At 50.4% G+C, this 25,290-nt stretch overlaps 7 protein-coding genes across 7 annotated transcripts; 5 read left to right on the top strand and 2 right to left on the bottom strand.

Annotated features, from left to right (window-relative positions):
• Positions 1-3: 3 nt before the first annotated feature.
• Positions 4-1,126, top strand: Pmar_PMAR011944 (hypothetical protein; the record flags this gene model as incomplete). The annotated part of the gene is made up of 2 exons (XM_002774026.1): positions 4-957; positions 1,100-1,126. The coding sequence occupies 2 exons, from the start codon at positions 4-6 to the stop codon at positions 1,124-1,126; spliced, it is 981 nt and encodes a 326-aa protein (XP_002774072.1).
• A 3,168-nt stretch (positions 1,127-4,294) lies between these two features.
• Pmar_PMAR011943 (hypothetical protein) lies at positions 4,295-4,583 on the top strand (the record flags this gene model as incomplete). The annotated part of the gene is made up of 1 exon (XM_002774025.1): positions 4,295-4,583. A coding segment is annotated over one exon (289 nt), but the record flags the coding sequence as incomplete, so codon positions are not given.
• Positions 4,584-10,251: 5,668 nt separating this feature from the next.
• Pmar_PMAR011942 (Katanin p60 ATPase-containing subunit, putative) lies at positions 10,252-13,013 on the top strand (the record flags this gene model as incomplete). Its single annotated transcript, XM_002774024.1, has 10 exons — positions 10,252-10,340; positions 10,755-10,830; positions 10,999-11,104; positions 11,146-11,266; positions 11,637-11,783; positions 11,999-12,098; positions 12,148-12,236; positions 12,283-12,421; positions 12,463-12,623; positions 12,725-13,013. The coding sequence occupies 10 exons, from the start codon at positions 10,252-10,254 to the stop codon at positions 13,011-13,013; spliced, it is 1,317 nt and encodes a 438-aa protein (XP_002774070.1).
• Positions 13,014-13,095: 82 nt separating this feature from the next.
• On the top strand, positions 13,096-14,124 carry Pmar_PMAR011941 (Protein bfr-2, putative; the record flags this gene model as incomplete). Its single annotated transcript, XM_002774023.1, has 1 exon — positions 13,096-14,124. One exon carries the CDS (start codon positions 13,096-13,098, stop codon positions 14,122-14,124), a length of 1,029 nt encoding a protein of 342 aa, XP_002774069.1.
• Positions 14,125-14,225: 101 nt separating this feature from the next.
• Positions 14,226-14,616, top strand: Pmar_PMAR011940 (hypothetical protein; the record flags this gene model as incomplete). The annotated part of the gene is made up of 4 exons (XM_002774022.1): positions 14,226-14,298; positions 14,349-14,443; positions 14,484-14,547; positions 14,573-14,616. 4 exons carry the CDS (start codon positions 14,226-14,228, stop codon positions 14,614-14,616), a joined length of 276 nt encoding a protein of 91 aa, XP_002774068.1.
• A 2,643-nt stretch (positions 14,617-17,259) lies between these two features.
• On the bottom strand, positions 17,260-20,738 carry Pmar_PMAR011939 (NAD-specific glutamate dehydrogenase, putative; the record flags this gene model as incomplete). Its single annotated transcript, XM_002774021.1, has 1 exon — positions 17,260-20,738. The coding sequence occupies one exon, from the start codon at positions 20,736-20,738 to the stop codon at positions 17,292-17,294; it is 3,447 nt and encodes a 1,148-aa protein (XP_002774067.1). The 3' UTR covers positions 17,260-17,291.
• An 86-nt stretch (positions 20,739-20,824) lies between these two features.
• Positions 20,825-25,284, bottom strand: Pmar_PMAR011938 (hypothetical protein; the record flags this gene model as incomplete). Its single annotated transcript, XM_002774020.1, has 7 exons — positions 20,825-20,935; positions 20,983-22,435; positions 22,656-22,867; positions 22,914-24,250; positions 24,303-24,629; positions 24,726-24,895; positions 25,130-25,284. 7 exons carry the CDS (start codon positions 25,282-25,284, stop codon positions 20,825-20,827), a joined length of 3,765 nt encoding a protein of 1,254 aa, XP_002774066.1.
• Positions 25,285-25,290: the final 6 nt, after the last annotated feature.

Genomic DNA, 25,290 nt, shown 5'->3' with positions numbered 1-25,290 from the left:
CCAATGTCGGCGCCGTCGTCCTCATCGCAACCCCACATCTCATGGCGATCTCGGTGGGACACTGCGATGTCTGCAACCGCACCGGAGAGGCCAACGGTAGAGGAGGTAATTCCGGTAGTCCACGGGGTTGTGGACCAGATTCTAGAAGGGCCGGGAGTCAACAAATCTCGTATCGGTACTGTTATACGGAAGGGGGCTACTCTGTTGGCACAGTATTACGGTGGTCATGTTGCAGAGAATTGGAACGAGGTTATTAGAGCCCCTGGCGCAGCTGAGTTGATCAAAGATGAAATTGATCGCATATTCCCCCTTATCTACGGGGAAATACTTTTCTGTGTGGATGACGCAGGATTGGATTATGCTGATGGCGCTAGGGAATTGGCGGGAGTCTTATCTACTCGTATAATCAAGAGTGTATTGAAGCTGACGACGATAGACGAAGCGGCTATCCTATTCGATGGGTTTATCAAAGTATTGGCTACTTGCAATGAACGTTCACAGTCGGCGATGAGCATCGCGCCTTCGACGGTGAATGTTTCGAGCGCCCAGGAAAAGAGTGACGATCGTGTCAATATAAAAGATTTACCATTGGTTGATGGTGGCGAATGGGGTCTGGCAAAACTGGGTGTTGTATCGTATAATACCTGGCAGTATCGTATTCGTCTGGCATGTTCCTCATATGCTCTGAAGGGTCGTCGTGCGTGTTATTACGCCTTACGTAACCTCTGTGGTGCTGAACGTACCTACGCCCATACGTGCTTGACCAAGGAGATACCCGAAGGCATTGAGCCGTTGGATTATCTTTTACAACGACTACAGGAGGAGTATGGGTCCGTTTGGTCCCACGGTCGGGCAAGGCAGCAGTTCCAACAGGCCAAGAAGCAGAGCAACGAGTCGGTGGTATCGTTTATGTCACGGCTTAAGAGCATGGCAGTAGCACTGCCAGGGAAGTGCAACGTAAGTGAGGGCGAGTTGCGGCAGCGATTTCTCGATGGTATTCCGCCGGGACTTCTCGCTAAAATAAAGAGTCGTTACGGTCCAAAAATTTACGAGAAGAAATTAGAATCCATTGTGGATTCGGCAGAATTTTTCGATTCAGAGTATCAGCAAGGTCGGGATACTGTGATCGGACGGAAGGGTGGTGGAGCACGGCCACGATTTCCAGAGAATGGGAAACCGCAAGCTCGTGACGGTGGTCGACAGGAGAATGTCGATCGACCATTCGGTAAAGGGAATGCGATATCGGCCAATCTATCGAACGTCCATTGCTATAATTGTGGGAAAGCTGGCCATTTCAAGAGGAATTGTCCTGATCTCTCACGTAATGGTGGGCGAAGTCCTCCTACTGTATCGACTTCTGGTGTTGCTGGCGAAGCCCAGAAACCCAAGGGCCCTGGGTCTCCTGGGAAACCAGCACAACCAACTGGGAGCGTGGAAGTATTCGTGGGAGAAGTTCGAGGAGTGTATGCGATTGGAGCCGATGATCCAGTTCCAAAGCTAGCATGCAAGTTCGGCCGGCATGCCGAGTTCGAGGCAGATGTGCTACTTGATAGTGGTGCGGCGTCATCACTAATGGCAGACGCAGTAGCGTCCCAGCTGATTGCATCGAATGATGCGTGTTTGAGAGAGTTGAAGACACCCGTGAAATTATCGTATGCTGGTGCAGCAGAAGAAGTATCTCATCAGGAAGTTATCGTTCCAGTGCAATTGGAGAGGAAGACTGGTGAGTGGTTCTATTTACCTTTTATCGTGGTGAAGGGATCGAACCGAGGGATTCTACTAGGGCGATCAGCTATGTGCTGCTTGAATATTACTTTGAAGTTCGCAGGGGATTCGGCTGAAAACGAACAATTGCGAAATGTGTATGAGCAGGCATCTGATCAACGGTCAGAAATGAGATCGGTAGTAGAAGAAGAGAAGATTGATGCGATTCATGTACACATCGATCAAGTTATTGAAGAGCCTTCTGTAATAGAATCCTCGCATCCGTTCCCCAATGACTATGATGTTATCGGCGGTTCGTCTCAACTATCGTGGGTGGAAAAATCTATCGACGAGATACTCAGCAATGCGAAGAAGCCTCCATTAGCTGAGGGTATCTCTGAGAAGGAGCGATTGAAGTGCTATGTCGACGCTGCTCTTTCAGCAATTTCTCGTGCTGGCTTCATTGAGATTAGCGACGGATATCGCGGTCGTTTGAAAGAATTATCCAGCGACGAGATTGGCAATACGAAATTATGCGATAATCCAGTACAGCGATTTCAAGTTGAGATTGGCTGGGACATCACAGCCGATAATGAGACGCAGCAGCTGCCGTGGGATAGTACTCGATTGATACACAATTTGACCTTTACGCAGTATAGTGAGTGGCAGAAGGAGATCTCGAATTATGTCGAGAAAGGCTGGTGGATCCCGTCGTCTCGCGAGGAAGTTCTCTCGCAGGGGCTCTCCACCATGGCGGGTTCAGCATTCCCGGTGCTTCAACCGGAGAAGTCGACGAAGGTGCGACCTTGCTTGGATTTACGAAGATGCAATCGTGCCAGTCCAAGATGTTCGTCGAGTCCAACATCAACTCAGACGAGTGTGCAGTTGTTGAGATCCTTCCTGTCTGATGATAAATCACGTTTAATGATAAAGCAGTTTGATTTACAAAAAGCGTTCTATAGTATTCGAGTAGCTCCACAATTCACGGACGGGCGAGTCTTACCGTTAGCTATTCGGGTTGGCGATGATTATTATACGTCGAGATGTCTTTGTTTCGGGCTGACTTCGGGCCCGATAGGACTTTACTTTTCACAGACTATTATAAATAAGTGCGCCCAGCTAGTGACTAGCTGGCTTCAATGTGATGCCGACAGATCCGAGACGGCTTGTCGTGGTATGGCTCGCATTATTCTCGTTATGGATGATTATCTTTTTGTTGGTTCTTCTGAAGAAATCGCCTTTACAGAATCACTTTACGATTGCTTATGGTCCCGTTGTGGCTTTAACTGCAGTAGTGAGAAGCGTGCCCTCTGGTCAGCAGACTCTCCCATTCGATGGCTTGGTGCATATTGGTCTTTTGATGCAGATATCCCTAAGCTGACGATGAAGAGACCAATTGTAGAAAGGGAGTTGCATCACCCATATACCAAAAGGCAGATCTTCAGTGCAGCTGGAGTATTCCTAGCACTGACAGGTGGGTTCTGTGAGACCTTGGCGAGAGCTCATGCTGACACTCTCCGACGTTTGAGTGGTGGATGGGCAGACTGGGATAGTCCTTGCCAGGATTCCCAGGTATGCAATCTCTTGTCAAAGCACTTCGACTGCGCGAAGTTCTATTGGAAGGCGAGCTCTGCAGAAGATGAGAATCTGAAAGTATATGGAAGCATCACCGATATTGAAGTACGCACTGATGCGTCTAAAGTGGGTTATGGATTCGTGGTGGTGGATCGTGGTCTGGTAGATGGGACTGATAATATCTACAATCCATCAGCGATAGTGTATTCTGAGGCGAAGGGCTTCAATAAGAAGCAAGATGTATGGCATTGCAATCGTAAAGAATTGTATGGATTGGCAATGTGTCTTCGACGATTGGATACTCTATTGGTATTGATGCCACATCTGAAATCAATCAGAGTGGGCACTGATTCACGTGTCACACAGAAACAAAGTGACCCGTGGGCCTTGACATCTGAGAGCAAGGCATTGGAGAAGCAAGCTATTCTGCGACTCCGGAATATGATTATTGATTTGAATTTCGATTGGCGACGCCGGTCTATACGACTAGAAATATGTCACGTTATAGCAGCAAAAAATATTAATGCGGATATGTTATCACGAGCTCCGGAAACGACCATATGTATTCCCGTGGAAAGACCAGAGGGGGAAATGATCGCCCCAATCGCGGTAGAGCCTACAGGCGAGACGTCTAGTGACTCGGGTAATGGAGTCACGGTAGAGTCATCGCAGAACTTAGGTGCTTGCGATTATGGTATCGGGAATGACCTTCTTGGGTGGTCATGCTTTATTGTACCCAGTTATAGGAGATTCGTGGGGTTACAACAAATATTTGGCGCATGGAGGTCCACAACAGGACGAAGTGCTGCTACTAATGACAAGTCGCCGGACAACTGCAATGGTTCACGATTGCAGTGGCTACGTTACGAACAAGTTCGTGATTCTGAAACGAATCGTGCCAGAGAGGCACTCAATTCTGATCCGTCGCTAGGAGAAAAAGCGACTGGATTCGTCTACCGATTATTTCTCAACAAGCAAAATCTGTTATGTCGTCGGATTCTCCTCAAGAGTGGAGAAGGGCGAAAAGTCTTGACCCAAGTTGTGGTACCGAGGTGCCTTATGTCAGAGATTGCTGAGGCTGCACACCATCAAGCAGCGCATGCAGCATTCTACGAAGTATCACACAAGATCGCTGAAGTGACATGGTGTCCGGGAATGAAGAAGATCATCAAGCAAACCATTAATGCTTGCGAACCATGTCAACGCTCGGTGGTGAGACCATCGGATATTGCAGAAGAAACGGGAGGCATTGGTGTTCCTTCCGGTCCATTTCGGACCGTGGGGATCGATCTATATGGTCCTATGCGATCTCCAAGAGTAGGGATGGCAGCTACGGCAAAGACGGAGCCACCTTGGTACGTGGTCACCTTTGTATGCCGCTATACCGGCTTCACCTGCTTTCGATTAATACCCGATCAGGGTGGCTGAAGTAAGGTGCCGCCAGACCGTGAAATATTTCACCTGAAATATTACTGAATTTTTCAGAAATTTTCTGAAAAATTTGAAATATTTCTCAATTTTTTCCAAAACTGCGTTTTGGGTGACATTCAATCATCTTTATCAGCTCCATGTATGACGGCAACAGTATGCGAGACCTTGAGAGCACAAGGATCATCACTGACGCTATTATGATGATTCATCATAACAGCGCATAGATCATACTAAGATCATCGCAGTATGCATGTATTGTCTCAAGGATTTCACAAAATCTGGGAATGTCGACTGGTAATTGACGGTGCAAATATTTTATCAGCGAGGGACTGCAAGACCGTGTTTAATCGATACCCCTTTTACTTATCTACCATAATTCTTCGCTGAAGTAGATAATCGGGTGCCACAAACCCCGTGAGCACGATCCCCGGTTAATGAAGTTCTAAAGCATTTTTCTCACTTTGTGTTTAACTTGATTTTGGGGAAAAATACGCACAACTTCTGTTCTTCGCTGTAAGTTTCCCAAACGTTGCTTAGTTCAGAACCAATATTGTAGCTCTAGCTTGATCTCATTTCGAGATTAGTCTCCTCACACTTGTGAGTCTGGAAGTCTCAAGTTGAGACTAAGAGACTGTGAAACGTTCTTCGATTTTTCAAGTTTGTGAGGTTAGAATCTTGATCTTAAGATTCGCCAGATTGACGAATCTGAAGAGGTTGGCGATGCCAATCTTTATGGGCTAGTGGAAATCTCTTAGTGGAAGCCGCCCGGAGTGTTTTCACGCATCATCAAACATCCCGTAAAATGAAAGCGATTTTGGAATACGGGGCCCCATTTCGAATCTCAAAATTCGACCTTTTCAATGATGAGCAGCTCATCATGAGCTAGAGTTGGTGTTTGGGATGAGCTCTTGTGATCAAATCATTTGATTCAAATCTAGTACGATACCAATCCATCTCATGCCTATCGCCAACCGCCCGAGACGGAGAAGATTTTCAGGGATGCCTTCTTGAGATGGAGCACCCGCCTTCCTTCTCGAGAAGGAAGGCGCTGCCGACAATGGATACGAAGCTCGTTGAAACTCTATTACGTTGAATTTCAGTATTCCATGACCGAAAGTTTGCACACTTTGTCTGAGGCTATTTTGTTCTTCATAAGAATCTTATGATGAGATCAATACCTTCGGGTGGGTTGACTATATCACCGCCACTGGCGGTCCGCCAGAAGATACGCCTTAGTAGTACAATCAGGCTGCAGGACCACGCAATAGGTCCTATCGGATAGAAAGATCAATGCCGTTGGTTCGACTGGAGTATTTCCTACTTCAACTGGGATAGGGCAAACTACGCCCGTGATCCATGATGAGAGTCCTCAAGCACTAGTTATTGACGTAAACCTCTCAAAAAAGCGAAGAATCCGCCAAAAGTGAAATATTTCACTGAAATTTTTTTTCGTGAAATATTTGAAATATTTCACTGAAACATTCTTGAAATATTTCACTATGAAATATTTCAGCCACCCTGTACCCGATTGTCGAGGCAGTACTGTTGTGACGGGAGTCGAGAAGGTTATTGTGTGGCAATGGGGTAATGTGACGGATCTGATCATAACAGATCAGGGAAGTCAGTTCTGTCGCCATCCAGGGTTTTCGTCACCATAGGCGTCGCAACCCGCCCGGCAGCCCGGCAGCCGCCGGGCGGCCCACAGCCTTACCCGGCACTGCCCGGCTTTTACCGGGCGGCCCGCAAGTCTACCCGGCAATGCCCGGCAATAGCCGAACGGCCCATGGGTTCACCCGGCATTACCCGGAACTACAAGGGCGGCCCTTGAAGATGCCTCCAAGTTAGAAGTTGTAATCATCCATAGTATACGCGGGCTGCCCCACATCACAGCGCAATCATATCTGAGCGCAGTCCGAAAAGCGCGCGCCATAGTGATCTAAAATACATACTGCGATATTTCAGCGCATAAATTCGTTGCGCACGAGAACTTTTGAGCGCAAAGATTGGTTCTAGCTCTGGGTGATCCTCTTGACATTATGTTTGAATTTCAGTCTCTACGTGAAGTCTTTCAAAGGCTACCTATTCAGGAGGGATCGTAACGTTCGAGGAGCGGCTGGAGATGCGTCAAGTCTGATCACCCTCCTGCAGGAAGCCTCAAGTGCAAAGCTCGGTTGACTATCTTAGGCGATCTTAACGGACCGGCCAACATGTTAGTTGTGAAGAATATTGATTAGGTGGCTGAGCATGTTTGTGGGGCCCGAATGCAGGGAAGGTGGTTCTGGTGAATTCCATGAAAAAAGCCTGGAACTGTCAGCATTCGAGAAGAAACCAGCCGAGGTTTACGACTACGTCATCGAAAGGTCGCCTCCTCAGTACATCGAGCAGTTGCCAAAGCGGTCTTCGGTTATGGAGAACCTCCGTAGACTCAAGGAAAAGAACCACCCGCTGCCGAAAGCTCCTAAGCAGCGTTGTGGGTTTGAGATTCCACCTGAGTTCAGTCACGCTATCATCGGGCAGGAGGTTCGTCCTACACTTGTCTGTGATGGAGGTCTCTCCCGTCGACTGGGACCTGCCTCAAAGTGGGAGGAAACTAGACACTTCAAAATGCACACCTCTGATGGAGGATATGACCAAGATGCGGTCAGAGGCAGGGAAGGCACCCAGGACAGATTTCAAGCGAGTTTGTCGAATCCGAGAGGTCAAGCAAAACACAACACACAGAGAAGGACGAAACCGAGACAAACGTGAACACGAATGAATCTCGTCTCGCTCTCGAGTCTGGTCGTTAGATCTCGATTTAGAATATCGAAATCGGCGCTGAACCTTCCGCTGGTGCTGAGAACCCCAGAGAGGGACAAGGGTTGCTCGACTGGATACGTATACCTGCTGGTCCGTCTTATCCCTTGCCGGAAATAGTTGTGGACCTCACTGATCGTGACTGGCTGATTACCAATGGCGAGATGATTACTGATAGCATCCTGGATGTTTGGATGACGATGCTTTAGAGACAAGTGGGCGAACAAAGAGTGGTCCCTCCGCAAGCCGTTCAGCTATCTGCTCCACTGCTAGACTCCCCTGGATTCCACCGAGTGCCGACGACTCGTCGGCGACGAGTGGCATGGTCCTTCAGCCAATTGTGCTGCATAGCTAATCGTATTAACAATTCTACCCCAAAGGATGGTGCTCCGTCTCCTTTCGAGTTGGTCTATGGGTACTCCTCTAAGCTACCGATCGCTCGCCTCTTGACCGCTGACGATAATGCAGCCGAAGAATGGGAACGATTGCGTCCGAAATTCCTTCCCTCGGACCCGCTGCACAACGCTCAGGTGATAGCTGATTGCCGTCGCCGTATCAAGAGACGTGATCATATGCTTGGAATTTTCCGAGAGTTCTGGTTGGATAGGAGACAACACGCTGCAGTGGAGAGCAGCAAGAAGAGCATTGGTACTCAGCCATTGGAGGCTGGAGATATTGTTCTTATTACCAAAGACCGGAGCCCAAAGTTGGGTCAATATGTTCGAGATGAGAAGTATGAAATTATTGGTGCTAAAGGTAAACAATGTTATTCTGTCAAGCCGGTCGATGGTGGGGCGCCGATGATCGTTCACGCAAGAAATCTGCGCCGATTCTTTACTTATGATGAGGATGATCCCCATGTGGAGGAAGATCACCCTACAGGAGACTCAGGTTTCAGCGATGAAGAGCCGTTAGCTCATGATGAGGGGAACCCTGACTCCAAGATTCTTGATGACACACCCCATGAAGGGGGAGAAGATCATATGTCTTATCCTTTACTTATTGACGGGACCACAGAATCCCAGAATGGTACTGCTACTACAACTCCGAGAAGATCTAAGAGAGATCATGAGCGGCATTTTTTAGAGGCTATCCAAGGGAGTACCTCACGTTATGGCCGCTCACGAAGGGGGAGAAAGCTGTAAGGGTTTAGGGCGTGCGCTTTCTCTAGTAGTACGCAGCCACATAGCGGAACTTAGAGCATGATTACTTCGAGGTAGCTATAGTTCATTTGTCACTAACTGTAGCCATCTTGGCTCAAGTTTCCCTTCTTCTCCTCTGCCTCGCGTTAGCCAATGTCGGCGCCGTCGTCCTCATCGCAACCCCACAGCGGTATGTGGAGATTATGGAAAGCCCGACTGTGGCGCGCGCTACTATGAGCGCATCTTTTCATATCTGTAACCGACGGAACGTCTGTAACCGTCTCCCGTAGATGTTTGTATATTCACCATTGATTCACTCCATTATTGCTATGTCTGCAACGTCATCCGCGTCGCGTACTATAGTCTCGGGGTCCTTCATAACATATATATTAGCATTACTTTACCCAATCGCTTGGGGAACGTTGAAGCAATAACAGGTCGCCATGGAGAACACTTAAAAAGTTCTAGTTATGTAGAGTGTATGGTTCAGTGGTTAAGTTGCGTGTTTATAAGTGCAACGGTATAGGGTTCGAACCTAGGCAATATACTTTTAATTATTTCAGAGCTTAAATTGGGCTTTCCAGCCGCTCGAAGCAATGAATCGTTTCAAACTAGATAACTACGTAAATGAATAATGAAATACTAGTCCACTCCTGCTGCAGGAGTCCTGCACCTATATTACAGCAATAATCTACTAGTTGGCAATTGGCAACTGCCCGGTAAGTCCGTCGCGCTAGCAATTCCCAAGATTATTCGCGTGTCTACTTCCAATAATTTTCGCTGGAGATTTGTGTGATGTGAACTTCACATTGTGAAGTAGGCGCATTGTCCCAGCGACGGTCGCTGAGGAACCTACCCGCGTTGTACGACACTGTCGTTACTGTCGTAGCGACAGTATTATGATAATGTGAACGTGTATTGTTAATAGCGCATTATTAATAAGTTAATAATTGACACTGTAAAAACGCGACTCGTTCAAGAAGATAAAAATGACATTTGCGATTGATCTCAGATGATACAGTATGCCGACTCCTAAGTTAGGAGTCCTAACTAAAGATCTCAGTCTCACTACCAGTCTCTAACAAGACCACTTAACACATAGTCGGGGATAACTAATTAAGCTTGTGAGCTAGTTCGTAGGTAAAAAAAACAAAGAAAAAGCCCACTACGCAGGGGAAACATCGTTCGCTCATTTGCAAATACAGAAGAAACAGTTTAAAAAACGACAAGTTACCGCATATGCAAGAAACATCAAGAGTCCTAACGAGAAAGAATAACATAGAATCGAACCAGCGACCTTCGGATCAGAATACTTAACTTATTCCCAACTTAGCTACCAATCATATGCAAGTATTTCTTCCAGGATTGTGTTTTCGAGTTAGAAATGAACATTAGCAATATTTTGGAAAAAATCGTGACAAAAATATAAATTCCGATTTGGTTTAAACATTACCTTTTTTATCGATTATATTGGCGCGCGGTTTTGTATTGGTTAAATTCGGGTTTGGTAAAATACAGGCGTTACGTTGGTGGAAAGCATTTAGCGCGCGCCACTGTGATCGATATGGGATGCAGTTTTGTACGGCTTACTTACACTACGATGATGCGAAGTAAGATCGCGTCGATCGCGAGGGAAGTCGATGAAAAACGAGCAAAGGAGCGACGACGGAGCTGCCTCGTATTGGCTATCAAGTAATAAACAACATGCCTGGTTAAGGACCCGTGGAAACCGGGGCCTATAGGGGAAATCATGTCGCATAGAAAATCACTGTGGTGACACGCTGAGGGGCTCCTAAAAATAGCTCGAGTGTGTCACCGTCACTAAAGAGTTCACAGGAGACTGTGAAATATCCTTCCAGCGTGCGAAAATATGCACATGGTTAACTATGTGTGTCAGTGATAAGATGGGATTTTTTTAATAAATTTCGGTAAATTCTTGTTGGCTTCTGTACATCCCTGCTCGAATTCGTATGAATAAAAAATCAGCAGTTCCTTTCAACAGTCCCGTCGGAATTTTCATATTGTCACCAACACACGTCGTTGAGCATGTGCATATTTCCCCACACTGTACTCTTCGCGCTGCGTTGGTCGACCTGAATGGTACAGGTTTCTGCGGGATTCGGGACTTACCGAGGCCGCCGCCTGCGCTTCAAGGGAATCTGGATTGAACGAACGCTTTCAAGTACTGACCGCAGCATTCTTCAACTGAGCTCAGGTGTCTCATTGCGAATTATAAAAGTTTCCATACCAATTCTGGTAGAAGTGTCCAAAAAATCTCAAAAGTTTTCCTAGGAATTTTCATATTGTCATCGACACCCGTAGTTGATGTGCATATTTTCCCACACCTTAGGTTGCTGACAACATCGCCCTCGAGCTCATCGTCAAGGACTTCGAGGATTACCACGCTTTCAAGTACGGTCAGAGGCCTGTCATCGTCAAGAAGGCCGTCTCAGAAGGTCCCCCTCTGCTCTACTGTTTTACTACAGTATCGTCTCAGGGCCCTCGCCGACGGCCTTGCCCGATTCTTATCCTCGTCCTAACGCGTTGGTCACGACATCCCCGCAACGTCGTAGTATTCCTACGAAGGCCTCACCTCCCGAGGGGACCGGCTCCCTCGGGTACATCATCATCCACTTGGAGGAATATATGTTTGTTTTCCTCAGCTGAGCTCAGGAGTTTTCTCATTTACTATAGAAGTTAACAAACTCGATCGGGTAGAAGTGTGCAGAGAGCGGCCAAATTTTGCAAAATTTTCCTCGAAATTTTCCATGTGCATATTTTTTTCCACCCTGACCGCCCCAGTGTATAGTGTCTCAGACTAGCTGTTGACGGCCAGGCCATATCAAGAGCCGCCAGTACGCAGCCTCCCGACTCCTGTAATGCCTCGGACCACGACGATGGACTAGACTCAGACTTGGACCTTCGATCGGCCCTACTTTCCATGTCATGGAGTTCTCCCTATATTCACTCACCATAGAATCGATATAGGTATCAAAATGATGCCGAGATGCGTGAGCTAGCACAGAGCATTTGTCGGGATATTCTCACGCGGAAGCCGCTGGTCAACTGGTCGGACGTGATAGGGTGTGAGGACGCCAAGCGAGCCGTGAAGGAGGCTGTAGTCTTCCCGCTGAAGTAGTCCGATCGGTGTTGGGCGAATATATGTTCGCTTTCCTCAGCTGAGCTCAGGAGTTTCCCGACCAATTGTAGGAGTTTTTATACGGATTCTGGTACAAGTGTACAGAAACAGACGCAAGAATTTCCCCCTAGAATTTCCATATTTTCACCAACACATGTAGTTGATCATGTGCATACTTTCCTCCCATGCCTACCCCGAATCTCCCCGCCAGATTCCCCGACCTTTTCCATGGCCCCCTCCTGTCCGAGTCGTGGCGTGGCGTATTGCTCTTTGGCCCCCCAGGAGTTGGCAAGACTATGCTCGCTAAGGCCGTGCTCTCATCTCGGTATGATTTCAACATGGGACTCCCCGCACTGTCAGGTTGCCACCGAGTGCGGCACTACCTTCTTCAACGTCAGCGCTTCGACAGTCGTCAGCAAGTGGAGAGGAGACTCAGAGAAGCTCATCCGGTCCTTCTTCATGAGGGGGTGCTTGTCAACTGCTATCAGCATTCAGGTGCCTATTCGAATTGGCTCTAGCTCAACAGCCTTCAACCATTTTCATCGATGAGATCGATTCGCTCATGTCCCAGCGTGGAAGTGGCGACTCCGAGCATGAGGGAAGCCGTCGGTTGAAAACAGAACTCCTCATACAGGTCAGAATGGGCCTACAGGTGGTCGCTATTTCCTCTAACAGATGGACGGCCTGACTCGAAGGAGCCGTGAGAAATGCCATGTGTTCGTCCTAGCGGCCAGCAACTTGCCCTGGGACCTCGACAAGGCTATGCTTCGACGGCTGGAAAAGAGGATACTCGTCGACTTCCCCGATAAGTCGTCTCGACATACGATGGCGAGGACGTAGTAGTAGTAGTAGTAGTAGTAGTAGTAGTAGTAGTAGTAGTAGTAGTAGTAGTAGTAGTAGTAGTAGTGGAACTGACTGAGTTGATTGGTCGCTGTAGATTCCTAATGGAGTATGTGTGCGAGTCTAATCTCGATAGCATAGCTCAAGAAGTGGCCTCGCGGACAGAGGGGTGGTCGGGTGACGACATCCGACTCCTCTGCAAAGAATCTGCTATGATACCACTCCGTCGTCACTTCGACTCGCTGACTACCGACAGCGTGCCTGTACGTTCGGTCACGTATGATGATGTACTCGAGGCGTTCCAAAGAGTAGGGCCGGCGGGTGGGGACGGTCATGGCATGAGCCAACGTTATCGGCGATGGGCTGATCAATTCGGCTCCGTCTGAGTCTCCACTTCTCGTACGATCGTCCTCCTGTCGAGTTGTAGTGTTTCAATGGGGACTGTCCCTGTAGGTGTCACCCTTCTCCATGAGCGACGATAGCGAGATCGCCTCCATAGCCAGCATCACGAGTGACGATGATGAAGACCTCTTCGATGCTGACGAGGGTCTTGGCTCTTTGGACAACCCAATACCCGAGGACATGGAGAGACAACTGTCGGACATAAAGCTGGTCAGCACGGCCCAGGAGGTTCAGGACATTGAAGGGCCCAAGCAGGCAGTGGCCGTGTTAGATGCTTGGGATAAGGCCCTCGCCACTCGGATCAAGCTGCAGCCTCTACTCGCCGACTCGGCCAGGATGCCCCCTGCGGCATTCAAGGAGGATCTGCCCAGTGATACGGGGCTCGACGATTCTGCTGTGGATGACGTCACCCGTTGTATGTTGAAAATGCAGCTCGATGCCGCTGAGAAGATCCCGGAGCTGCAGGAGGTCGCCCGAAGTCTGGACCCGGCCAGCTTGGGGCGTGGTGATGAGGACGAGTGGGAGAAGTTGATGAAGCCCATGAACGATGCGGTGAACTCCTTTTGTTTATCGGTAGCAGAGGAGTGGCAGGAGAAGGCGTCTCTGGGCGGGAAGGCGACGAAATTTAAGGCATTCGACAGATCCCTCGGCCGCCAGTTAGAAAGTGCTGACCAAGCCTCGAGGTGCCACCCTCGAAAGGGACATTATGGGCGTAGAATCGGTGCGCGATGGACCGAGGAGATTGATGAGGACGAGCCCAACGCTGCTGATCTTGAGGTCTATGATGACTCTGGCTTGTACGCTCTTATGCTGAAGGACGTGGTCAGCTCGAGAGACAACAGCGGAGCGACGGGGAGGAAACTCGAGCGGGGTGTCCAACTGCATAAGGGAGTTGTCGATAGGAGAGCGTCGAAGGGCCGGAAGCTCCGTTACAAGCCCATCGAGAAGTTGGCTCACTTCATGGCCCCTCAGGATTTGGATGGGCCCCATGTCGATACTGGGATCCCCTCTGAGGCCTGCGAGTACGACGACGAGACCGTTGATCAGCTCATCAAGGGCATGTTCGGTGGCCACTGCCAGGTTACCATCCAATAACGTCTGTTACCATCTGTTTCTATCACCACCAGCGGTAGTGTCGAGTTGTCACTGTGATCTTCCTGCTAACGTGGGAGTTGGGGGAATTGTTTTTTATGACCATGATGCCACAGGAGGAGTCAGCCCGGTCTGTAGACTCCTTCGCGGGCATTGATAGGGAGATCGCTGCTGCGAGTAAGGGAGAGTGTGAGCGATTTGTTCTCACGACAAGTAGCCGTTCTCAGGGAAAGCCTATGCAGTTGATCACTTTCACCTTCTGTCTTTACTCGACAGCTCTCTACGCCTCAGGCGAACCAAGTTCCCAGATTCCCATCCCGAGGTGAATGTCGCAGCCGCTTGAATCTTCACAAGCTTCTCAGGTCCAGACGGTCATGCGAGACCTTTGCCTTGCATGCAACGAGGCTGTCCAGGCCTGGATGCGAGGTAATGGTTATGGGGGGCAATTGAGATTTGGTTATTGTATGTGTTGAGCATCGTCAAGCTGAGGGGTAGATACCAACCGAACGTTTTATCCGGAAAATATTCACGGCACTTAATCGCTGGAAAGTTTCTCTGCAGGGTTTGTGAAGCTCCTCAGGCACCAGTAGCCCCGGCAGATAGCCCCTACGGCTCCCTCTTAGACGTGCTTGAACGTGCTGAACATCTCAGCGAAAAACTGGGCACACTGCCGGAGCTGAGCCATACGTAATGGGGACTCCATCGACTCTCGTAGTCCTCACGCTCATGCCGATGCAGGTACAACACTGTTGGATTGTACTGCCGAGCCTGCGGGAAGCTACACACTGCATTGAAGTAGCCCACTGGAGTGCAATGACGCTTGTATAAGTCACAGTCTATGAGGTATTTCGAAAAGGCCTTGGCGTTGAACTATCGTGAACATGAAGCCCAGACACGGCTACACATCTCAGCAACTCAGTCAAGATTGGGGAAGTGGAGATGCTGTTGGCGTCCTTGTGGTGCAAGTGCGGTTCAGGCACCAGGAGGCTCTGCTCTATGCCTCGGAGGCTACAATTACTCTGTATGAGATCATCACCAGGGAGCTACAGAAGAAGCGAGGGAAAGAGCCTAAAATGAATCGACACTTCATCGGGACTGTGATAGAGCTACCGGTACTACACCAGGCATGCTCTGGACGCACGTGGAGCTCGGGAACTCTGTGGAGGATGGAGGCGCAGGTTCGAACCGCGCAGGTGTCATCTCTACGCATTCATTCTATCAGCGATTTAGTAGACAATCCGCTCGAGGAGACAATAGTTTTGCTATTTCTCATGATGTTGTTGTACCGCGGGTTTCTGGTTGACGACCCGCACACTTTCATAACTGCTCTGGATCGGCCATGTAGTCACAAGCATGTTGGTTGCTTGCTCTACAACTCATCGCCCCGAGGCTCTCGATGGAACTCAGCAGGTCCAGAACGCGGAGTCGACAGGAGGAGGGGGAAGGGAAGCACTTGAACGAGAATCTGTAGGAGGAAGCGCCCTTTAAGACGGGTCTCTGAAGTTCGAATCAGACCCAAGGGATCGATTCGGCGGCATCGTCGTCAGATCTTCGTGACAAAGTCTTCCTTCTAATCACAGCGTACCAGCAAATGGCAGTTGAATACGAGTATGACGGCTTTATGGGAGCCTGTCATCCGCAGCTCTACCTGAGCGCAGATATATAGGCGATGTTGGTGCTGCGGTCCGCTGCTACAAACAAGGGCTAAGATTAATCGATGAGTGAACTCTGTCGTTTTTGGTGACTCAGTATGTATTTTGCAGACATCTCCAGAAGGAATATTCAACAGAGCCTCGTCCTCTTGTAGCTATTCTGCAGAAGGGCATGGATTCAGTACAGCGGAATTCGAAAGAGCAGAAAAGGACTGGTGGGATACTCAATGCCTTGGCGATAATACATGGTCTACGTCAGTAGGAGTTCGAGAGGAGGTTGTTGAGCAGACTAGCGAGAAATGACTCAAGATTCGAGACTAGCGAGGCGGATAACAGAGCTAGCTGAAGTGCTACTGCTGGCCTCTCCAGAGGTCGTTGGCAATGACATGTGGATCTCTCGCGAACGTGTTGGCGTTGATCTAGCTACAGTGGTGTCATGTTGCTATTCGTCAATACTCTATTAGTGATAGTTATGTGAATACTGTCTCATTGCTTGGACTTTCATGAATGCCTCCTGAGAGATCACGTGCATGAGAGGTACACAGTACACTGCGGAATATTATGCGGTCTACGATGCATCGGAGTTGTTCTCAATACATTTCAAACTCTTCAACACCCATAAGAACCTGTGTAATACACAGTGTGTATCTATTTTCCTAATATCTTTCGAAAACTTGATCGGATGTGAGAAGCTCTAGAATGGAGCTAAAACAAACACTCGAGTCTCCTTCACCATGGAGATCTCCGAATTCTCCCACAGAATCCTTACCGCGTGTCATCCACCCGACTATCCTTCAGGGAGAATTTACGGAGCACTACTATACCGATGGCGTTCTGAAGTTACGAGTTGAATTCTGACTTGAAAGTCCTGCGTTCACTTGGACATTATACATACGACATGGGGTTTGACTGGGCACCCAGAGTAATCATCATTCTAGGATGAGACACGGTCAAATGCGGAGAAATACGGAGAAATGCGTCACTAGTGAGAAGAACCCAAAAGAGAACGGGCAACATTACTCTTGCCCAAAACAATAGCGCTATCATCGCAAAAGCGATTCGTGGTCTATTTCAGCCTCACGCCGAAAGTCAGGAGCACGATAAAGCCTCTCTTCCATACGCTAAGTATTTCTGAGAGTAAATTATACTTGGGTTCGATTCGTGGAGGTTGATGATGAACTAGATAGCGCTAATTCGACGCAACTACACTGCCATCACCCGTCGTGAGATTTGGTAAGACCGGCATTATACCGTCACACGGCTCGAAGATCTCTCAACGCTATTATGAGTTCGCGAATGACATTCAACCCTATGAACCATCAACAAAAGTGTGAGGGCGCTCGCTGTGTTTCGATTCGCATCCGCAAACCCTCTTCGCTTGGTTCCATCAAGTCGATTCGAGCCAATGTTTCATCTGATGAACTTCTTCACCAATGTTTACCAACGCGGTGCTCATATTGATCGGGAAAATACTACGGAAACTGATCCGCTACGAATAGGAAATTACTCAAATGATAATCAGAGACTGAAGGAGCCAAGATGACGCGGCCTCTCCATGCTCGCAGGCGTGACCTCCCCTCCACTGCTTTCCTCCAACGATCGCATAAACTGATAGAAGGCAAACTCACTGGAGTTGAGCCCAAACTTGTAGACGAAGGTGTTGGCAATCCAAGTGGCGACCATAGCCAGGATGTAGGCCTCGGGAGTGCGCTCCAAGATACCGTCCAGTCCACAATGCACCAACAGCAGTCTCGGTACACAGCGCCTTAGCACCGCACGAACGATCCACTGATCGTCCGGCTCCTCCGTCTCGAGGACCTCCATGATGTAGGCTTTCAAGTGGTTTATCTTCCTCGATAGCATGGCACTAGCATCAATTTTGTTGATGAAACCAGAGCCGTCGGCAGCCATCACTTCATGGTTGGCAGTCCAAATAGCGTTGAACTCCATCTTCGCGTTGTGGCGGATGACCGAGATAATCTCCTGCGCATATTGTTCATAGAACTCCGGAGGGTCGCTGTTCGGATCCTTCACAGTGAGGTTCTTCTCGTGATCATTGGGTGCCATGCAGAGAGCAGCAAACACCTCCAAACTTGACGAGGTGACACCCCCCTTATTCGTCGATGAATCCTTGAAGAGATGCACACCAGCATCTTCCATAACTCGGCGGGCATCGTCGGTGAAGAAGAGATTGGCGCCTTCAACGATGAACTTGAACTTCGGCTGCTTGGTCGAAGGATGGAACATGTCTTGCACATTGCCCATGTTGACGGTAGCTGGGCGGCCTCCACAAGGGACGAATAGATCAGCCGAGCAGTACTCGAGTGAAGTGAAGGTATTGCGAACCTCAACGCCAGTCTTGAAGTGCTGACCGTTCGGCAGAGTAACATCAGCATCATCAACCGTAACCAAGAAAGACTTCGGGTTGGCAGACAATTTGCTGCGGTCGAAATTCGAGACCGGAATCCTCTCTCGAGCCAATCTAGTAAGCTCATCCCTGTTGAGCCCTTCCGGGTCGTAGAGAACACCGGAGCCATCACAGATGGCGATAGTGTTGTCCTTGGAGATGAGTATCTCGTTGGAGCCGAGGTCTCCGTCGGGGCCACCAGTCATGACCTTAGTCACCGACGATTCCTGAATGTCAAGGGCGTCCAGCAGCTGCAGCACATATTCATGTATCGAGTTGGTGGTCATACCGTACTTATCATGAGGTACCCCGCCAAGCTTGGTCGACTTGCCCGTGGTTAGCGCCTTCCAGTAGGGGTATCCGCGCGCCTTGGCCCTATAAGCCCCCAAGTCCATAAACCCGGCGGTGTTCTCGTCAGGGCCGAAGAAGAGTATTTCTTCCCTCGACAAGTGCGATGCCAGACCAGTCTCCTCACACATCATGCAGTCCAACAGAGCATCGATGTACTTATTGAAGGCATCTCTCCCGCTCGTCTGCAGATGTTGGTCGTCCAAGTCTAGCAGTATGGTCCCCTTAGACCCGCCCTCGGGAATATCCTTGTTCTTCAGCTGCTGCGTCAAAGCCAGATTGTAGTTTTCCTCGAGCAAAGTGGCACAGTTCTTACTGTAGACTTGCCGGTTCCTCGACAATATCATTCTGATTCCACCACGGGCGATGTCGCGAAATCTTATATGAAAACCGTAAAAATTGCGGCCAACAATCAAATACACTGCATGCGGAATAACCGGGAATAGACTCTTGGGACGGTCAGACACGACTCGGCCGTCAAACCTCATGGCGATGGCAGCAGCAGTGCCAGCCTTGAAGAAGTTGGTCATTTGCAGATGGGCGTTGAGCTTAAGAAGAGTCTTCAGGATCTTCCCGTCAAACCTTGACCAGACTTCCTCGTCGATTCTTCTCTCCAACTCATCGTTGTGGAAGGGTTTGCATTCACCCGTGGCGATCTTGCTGAAATCTTCAAACATCGGTAAAGTAAGAGCATAATGAGTTGATAGCGCGTCGTAGATGCGCTCATAAGTGATGGAGTTGGACATAGTCTGCAAAAACATCTCGTCCAGCTTGCTCTTCATAGCTTGATTGGACTTGAAGAATTCGACCAAGTCCAGGTACTCGTGAGTCTCCTTGGGGAAAAACGAAAAGACGAACTTGGCGGCCGAGATGAGATAGATGGCATGCTCCGGCGTAATCTCATTTTTCAACACCAAATCCCAAACCAGCGCCGACTTTTTCGGACTGTGCTTAAAGTGGCTAGCATAACGCAGCGTCTGCGCCAACTTCTCGAGGTCGTCCACGGTAGAGACCGGGTCGAAGTACATGTGGTAGGTGACGATGCCGTTAGCGAAGCTCTCGACGTACATTCTCTTGGGCATAACATCGTGAGATCTCAGGCACTCATTCACTTCTAGTAGGTAAACCCTGCCTCTGCGCTCAGCATCGTAGGCGGCGAACTGAACTATCTTGGCTCCAGCCTTGGTGACCATGTGCGAGGGCGGTTCGATAATTCTCACGACCGCATTCCGAGTGGCCATGGTCTCATGCACCAGCGACTGGTAGAACTGCTGATTCTCCTCAGTCTTAGATTGGAGGAACCTCTCGCTCGCCACCACCTTTATATTTTCCTCATCAGCTACGCCCTTCGACTCGATGACTCCAGGCTGGAAATGTGTCTTGTTCACAATGAAGATTCCCAGAGGCATACCTCCATCATCTTGATTCGGCGACTTACCGGAGCGCATGAAAACCATAGAGACGGCATCATCACTGCGGAAATGGGAGATGTAGTTCACAACCTTGCGCTCAGTCTCCCATACCCTGCTCGGATCCAACGTAGCCAGGAAAAACGCCGACTCGGGTTCCTCGATCTCGAAGTGGATGAAGTCGGACTTGGTAGTTTGGGCAATCTTCCGGGCCGCCAGCAGACTATGTATATGCCTGGCGATTTGGGCGCTGGTGAAGTCCTTGAAATACTTAGGATGCAAACCGAGGTCAATAAAATAGTACTGAATCTCTATCCACAATCTTCTCGCCGCGAAAACACCTTCCTTGAGAATAATACCAAAAATCTCCTTCATTTTTGCCTCCAACTCCTCAACCGTCAAGCTGATCTCAGCGCTGTAAGAGCCCAGTTGATCCTTCAGGAGCTCCAGCTGGGAGGGGGATAGATAACACATGCCATCAGCATCGAACAGATCCAGACCAGCCAGCATATCGCAAATATCCGGATGATCGTTCATGACAGCATCGTGGAGCGGTAGCATACCAAAGCGATCAGTCTTCAGGACGGCACCGCTTTCAATGAGAAATTTCACCGCCTCAATTCGACCCCCCGCAGCTGCCAAGTGCAGAGGCGAGCGGTTGTCGTAGTCCTGATCGTTGACCGTCATAGTGGGGTTAGCAGCTAGTATAGCCTTCATGCCATCCACATCACCACGAAAAGAGGCCTCGAGCAGAGCACTAACATTGTAGGTACAAGGAGCTTCCTCGCCTTGATGCACCATAGCCTTGCAGAGACGAACTGAACGAAGACGATTGGAGTGAAATGAGCAGTAAAACACCACACACAACAGAGCTGGGGAAATCATACTCAGAAGGACATAGGACCGAGCCTAGCCAGTCCGACTGCTCTCTCATCATCTATACGTAAGCGGTCCCTCAGACCCTCGACAGCCTCAGCCAGACCGTCTCTCTCGGACACCTGCAAATACACATGAGCAAAGACAACGACAAAACGGTGGGGACTACCAGTTCATCGTCTCCTTGCTCAACAGCGACATCCACAGCCTCCATCACTTGTAATACTAATGCCAAATCCATAGGCGACTTCTTGTTCTGAGGCTCCCATTCGTCGACCTGCTGCAGGGCAAGATCGGCGGCTTGGCGGAGCTGGCCGGTAACCATATAGGCTCGTAGTAGCGCCAACCAGTCGAGCTCCTCCAACTTGGTCACCAAATCCTCGGGGACTGCTGACTTCTCAACACGGAGCAAATAGACAAGCGCGTGGGCGAGCGAGTAAGAATCGTTGTTGGCCAGTAGCAGTAGGGTCGACCACAGTGCCTCGGTGATACTGCCATCGCACTGTAGAGGCGAGACAGAGTCGAACCTTGTGAAGGCATATCGCATCAACGAGGGCTCTCCATCCTCTCTCGAAAGGGCCGGTCCCTCATTCCGTCGTATGAGCTCCACGAATGGCAAGAAGCAGGAGGACCAGGGGTCCAACCCACCCAAACGGGCCAATTCCACAGCCGGTTTCAGGAGACCCAAGGATGAGCCTATTCGACAGAGACGCCATGGGTCAACAGCGCCAACACTCACATGGGTGAGTTCTACCACCGCTGAGTAGAGCGAAACGTAGCGGAGTCTGAGTTGAACCCAGGCAGGGTCGACAAAGAGGAACCTCGATCCTTCAGCAGCTAGCTCGCCACTTCGGAGAGCAACGAACACTCCCCGGGGGGAACTCATGCGCTTCAGACTAGTCTTGGCCAACAACAAGGTCTTCTTTTGGCACTGCAACCGATCCAACGTTGACAGAACAACCTCTGGCTCTGAGTTCTCCACCAACTCCACAACCTCAGGTTGCCGAAGCTCATACGGAATCTCACCGGGAGGGGTAGTACAGTCCGCAGCAAGGAAGCCCCGAGGAGGCTCCGGCATCCACACGCGTCCGCCATAGTCAATATACCCCCTGATAGCCAGCCTTGCCGCATGCTCTCGATCGCCGCTTTTGGTCAACACGGCCCACAACTGCTCCAGCTCTCGTACACTCTCGGGCCTCGCGGACGAGACAATGACATCGAGGAGCTTCTCCGCAGTAGCAGCCTCGGCAGCGCTTTTCTCAGTCCTTGCTCCCATAAGCCACCCCAGTTCACCACAACGCTCGAGCTCTCGAGCCATCGCTGACAGCCGTTCAGGAGTGGCTCTCTCGGCGAGTGCCTCCAAACACGTATCCCAGTCGTGAAGTTCCAGAGCCCGATCGAACAAATCGGCCACATCAATGCCCTGCAGCTTGGCAAAGGTCACTTCGGCCTCGAAGAATCCAGCTTGACAACACAGCCTCACGCAGTGTTGTGGGAGGCTGCCACCAGAGCCCAACACGGAGGAGAGGGGCCCATGGGCATCAACACATACACCAGTCAGGAGCTTCAGGACGTATGCTAGCTTCTCGGAAGTACAGCTGTCGGCGTCAGACAGGATCGACCTATTGCAATCGACTACCGTGTGAGGGAATACGTATATGGACAATCACATGTGTCGGTGATAATATGAAAATTCCGAGGAAATTTTGGGAAATTTTTGTTGGTTTCTACTCTTCTACCCGAAATTGCATGTGAGCTTTCACAGTAGGGAAGGAAAATCCCGAGCTCTACTGAGAAGAGCTACACCCAGTAAAGGAGTGAGCGAAATTAACACCAGTTTACCTAGCTTTGACGTAGCCCTCTGCTCTGCCACCTCGGAGGAGGATCGCCAGAGGTATCAAAACCTCCTTGGCATCCACTGGATACTCCATCAGGCGCTTCAAAAGCTCCTCCCTCGTCAGCCCTTCAGTGCCACACCGCAACACAACAGCAGACGTGTCCACGGCGAGCTCGAGGGTGAGCGAGGCGTGCAATTCACCCAAAACGACTTCGTGCTGAACCAAAGAAGTACCCCAATTATCTCCAGTGGACGGCTATTACCAATCCTCGAATTTCCTCCACCGTTGCTGCGCCGCACTGGCTGTCCAGTGCGCCGTTGTTCAAAGCCCACTCAGTCCAAATGGCGAGCCCAGCAAGGACCTCATTGGGAACATGCCGAGTCGAGGCAATCAGGACCTCGACCTCGCGAGCAGCTCCCTCGAGATCTCGAATTTGGTTCGAAGCCTCGCCGACCATCCGAAGGCCCGCATCGTCACAGTTGAGCGCCGCCGCACAAGCCTCTACCACAGACTCGACGTGACCTGCAGCGAGGGCTGATAATACAGTAGTGTTCGTCACAGTCAGAGCTCCCGCCATGAGTGCCGCCGAGCAGAGCCGCTGAGGATCCGATGCTTCCTCGTCGGTCAATAGAAGATCCTCGGCCCCTCCACAAGCCAGGAAATGCCCCATGCCGAACCTCAAGAGACTCTCCTCGAAAAGATCGTCGACGGGTCTCAGAGCAGCTACTGAATGTGCCGTGGTGACCAGGAAGGAGTTTCCTACAAACCCAACGGCAGTTCTCTTCTCGTCCCCAGCTGCATCGATACACGGTAGCAGGCTCCTGGCCAAGGCGTGTACCGCTGACACGCTCTTCCCCGCATTCAGTTTAGCAAAGATGGATTCTGGAGAGCTCTCAGAACCAAGCGAGATTAGCGTCCAAGTCCACCATGCCACTGAGAAGTCCCGACTACTGAGGGCGTTGGAGCAGCTATCGGCTACATAGAATACCGGGAACGGCGGCGGAGGCAGCAGTGAACAGAGCTCTGACACGGCTTCACCACCATGGGAGGCTCGAAGGTCCTCAAGGTCAGCAACAGTGACGCCTCTGGCCAGCTCCAATTTCCGCTTCCCTTGTTGCTGAGACGTGGCGCACACTGTGAAGCCGGCCACGGCGCCATCCCCACCATTCTCGGGCGAGATATCACCGACCAGAATCTCAACCGTGTTGTCGGGGCTCTGTGCAACCACGAGTAGCTGTTGGTCACCAATACACAGCCGGAGTAGGTCTGACCCCGGCTGGAGGGGCAGGTCTATCGAGGAGCCCTCGGTCATGGACCCATCCTCGTCTATTTCGAGGATGCTCACAATCCAGGCCCCCGCAGCATCCTGCCTTCCGACCGCCAGAGACCCCGGCAGGTCCTCCCCATAGAAGTTGCTGACGACGATGCCGCCACATATTTCAAGGTTAGTCTCGCTCGCAGGCGGAGTGCCAGCGTAACCAGAGAGGGGCTCGGACCATCGGCGACAGCAACCATCAGCAGTGACAGAGAGGAGCTCTTGGTTGGGAAGCGGTACCAACCCCACCACCGCAGCCGAGACGGTTGATGGCGAACGGGAACCTGCAGAGAACGCCCAACTTCTCCCGACCGCACTGAGCACGAGAGAGCTCACTTCTGAACATGCCGGTCATTTTGGACCAGACACTCTTCCGCGCAACAAGGCCGAGGTTCTTCTCGCACAAACTCGGTGTTTCCTGGCCGTCATCGCAAGTAGAGAGCCAAGCCAACGTAACGTTCCCATCAGCACAGCCAATGGCAGCCCATCCAGGACCAAGAAGGGTCAACGACGTGGCCGGCCCAGTTAGACCAGCGACAGTGGTGACACGCTGGGATAGAGAGGCGAGCCGGTTGATCCAGACAGAGTCCGACCGGTGCAATCGAGGGGGGATGTTGAGGGACAGGACGACCGACGAGGCCGTCAGAAGGCTGAACGCAATACCTGAAATCAGCCTGAGTCCAGAAATCGATGTACAGGGCAATCGTAGCGTAGACTTGCACTGAAACCCAGAGGACCCCGACTAGGGCGTAGACTTACCACCGGACTTGCGATCCACTTGACTCGCCATGTGAGTGACCCTAGTACCCTCCACGACCTCTCGAGGAATATTCACGATAACTGCGTGAACAAGTTGTGACGAGCCGTCCTCGCAGGCCCGATAGACTGCTACACGACAAGTGGCCTTATCAGAGGACCCAGGGTAGGAGCTGAAAAATACTCACGTCAACTGACAACTACGACCAGACGTGAACACCGCCAGGCGAATTCGATTCATCCAACCATTCCATGGTACTCGCTGTCCATAAGCATCCCAACGAAATGCGATAGGAGAACCGATTTCCGGTTGCGGATGGAATTAATAAAAGCCCGCTTCAATATGCCACTATTGTAAAGTCCACGACCTCCTAAGACCCGCAAGGGCTACATACGACCCTTATTACCATACAACCGCATCTCCCTCTTCCCCTAATGGTCCCGCCACCGCCGCCACTGGTCTAAGGCTGCTATCGAAGCTCCCGACTGGGAACCTGTCGACAACCTTTTCGGCGTACCCGACCACCACATGATCGATCCTCGCGTCGTCTGTTAAAGACATCGTGGC

This window comes from Perkinsus marinus, assembly GCF_000006405.1.
Source record: "Perkinsus marinus ATCC 50983 genomic scaffold scf_1104296958712, whole genome shotgun sequence".
NCBI lineage: Eukaryota > Perkinsozoa > Perkinsida > Perkinsidae > Perkinsus > Perkinsus marinus.
Note: the sequence above shows the minus strand (reverse complement) of the source record. Positions and strands in the feature narration are given on the sequence as shown.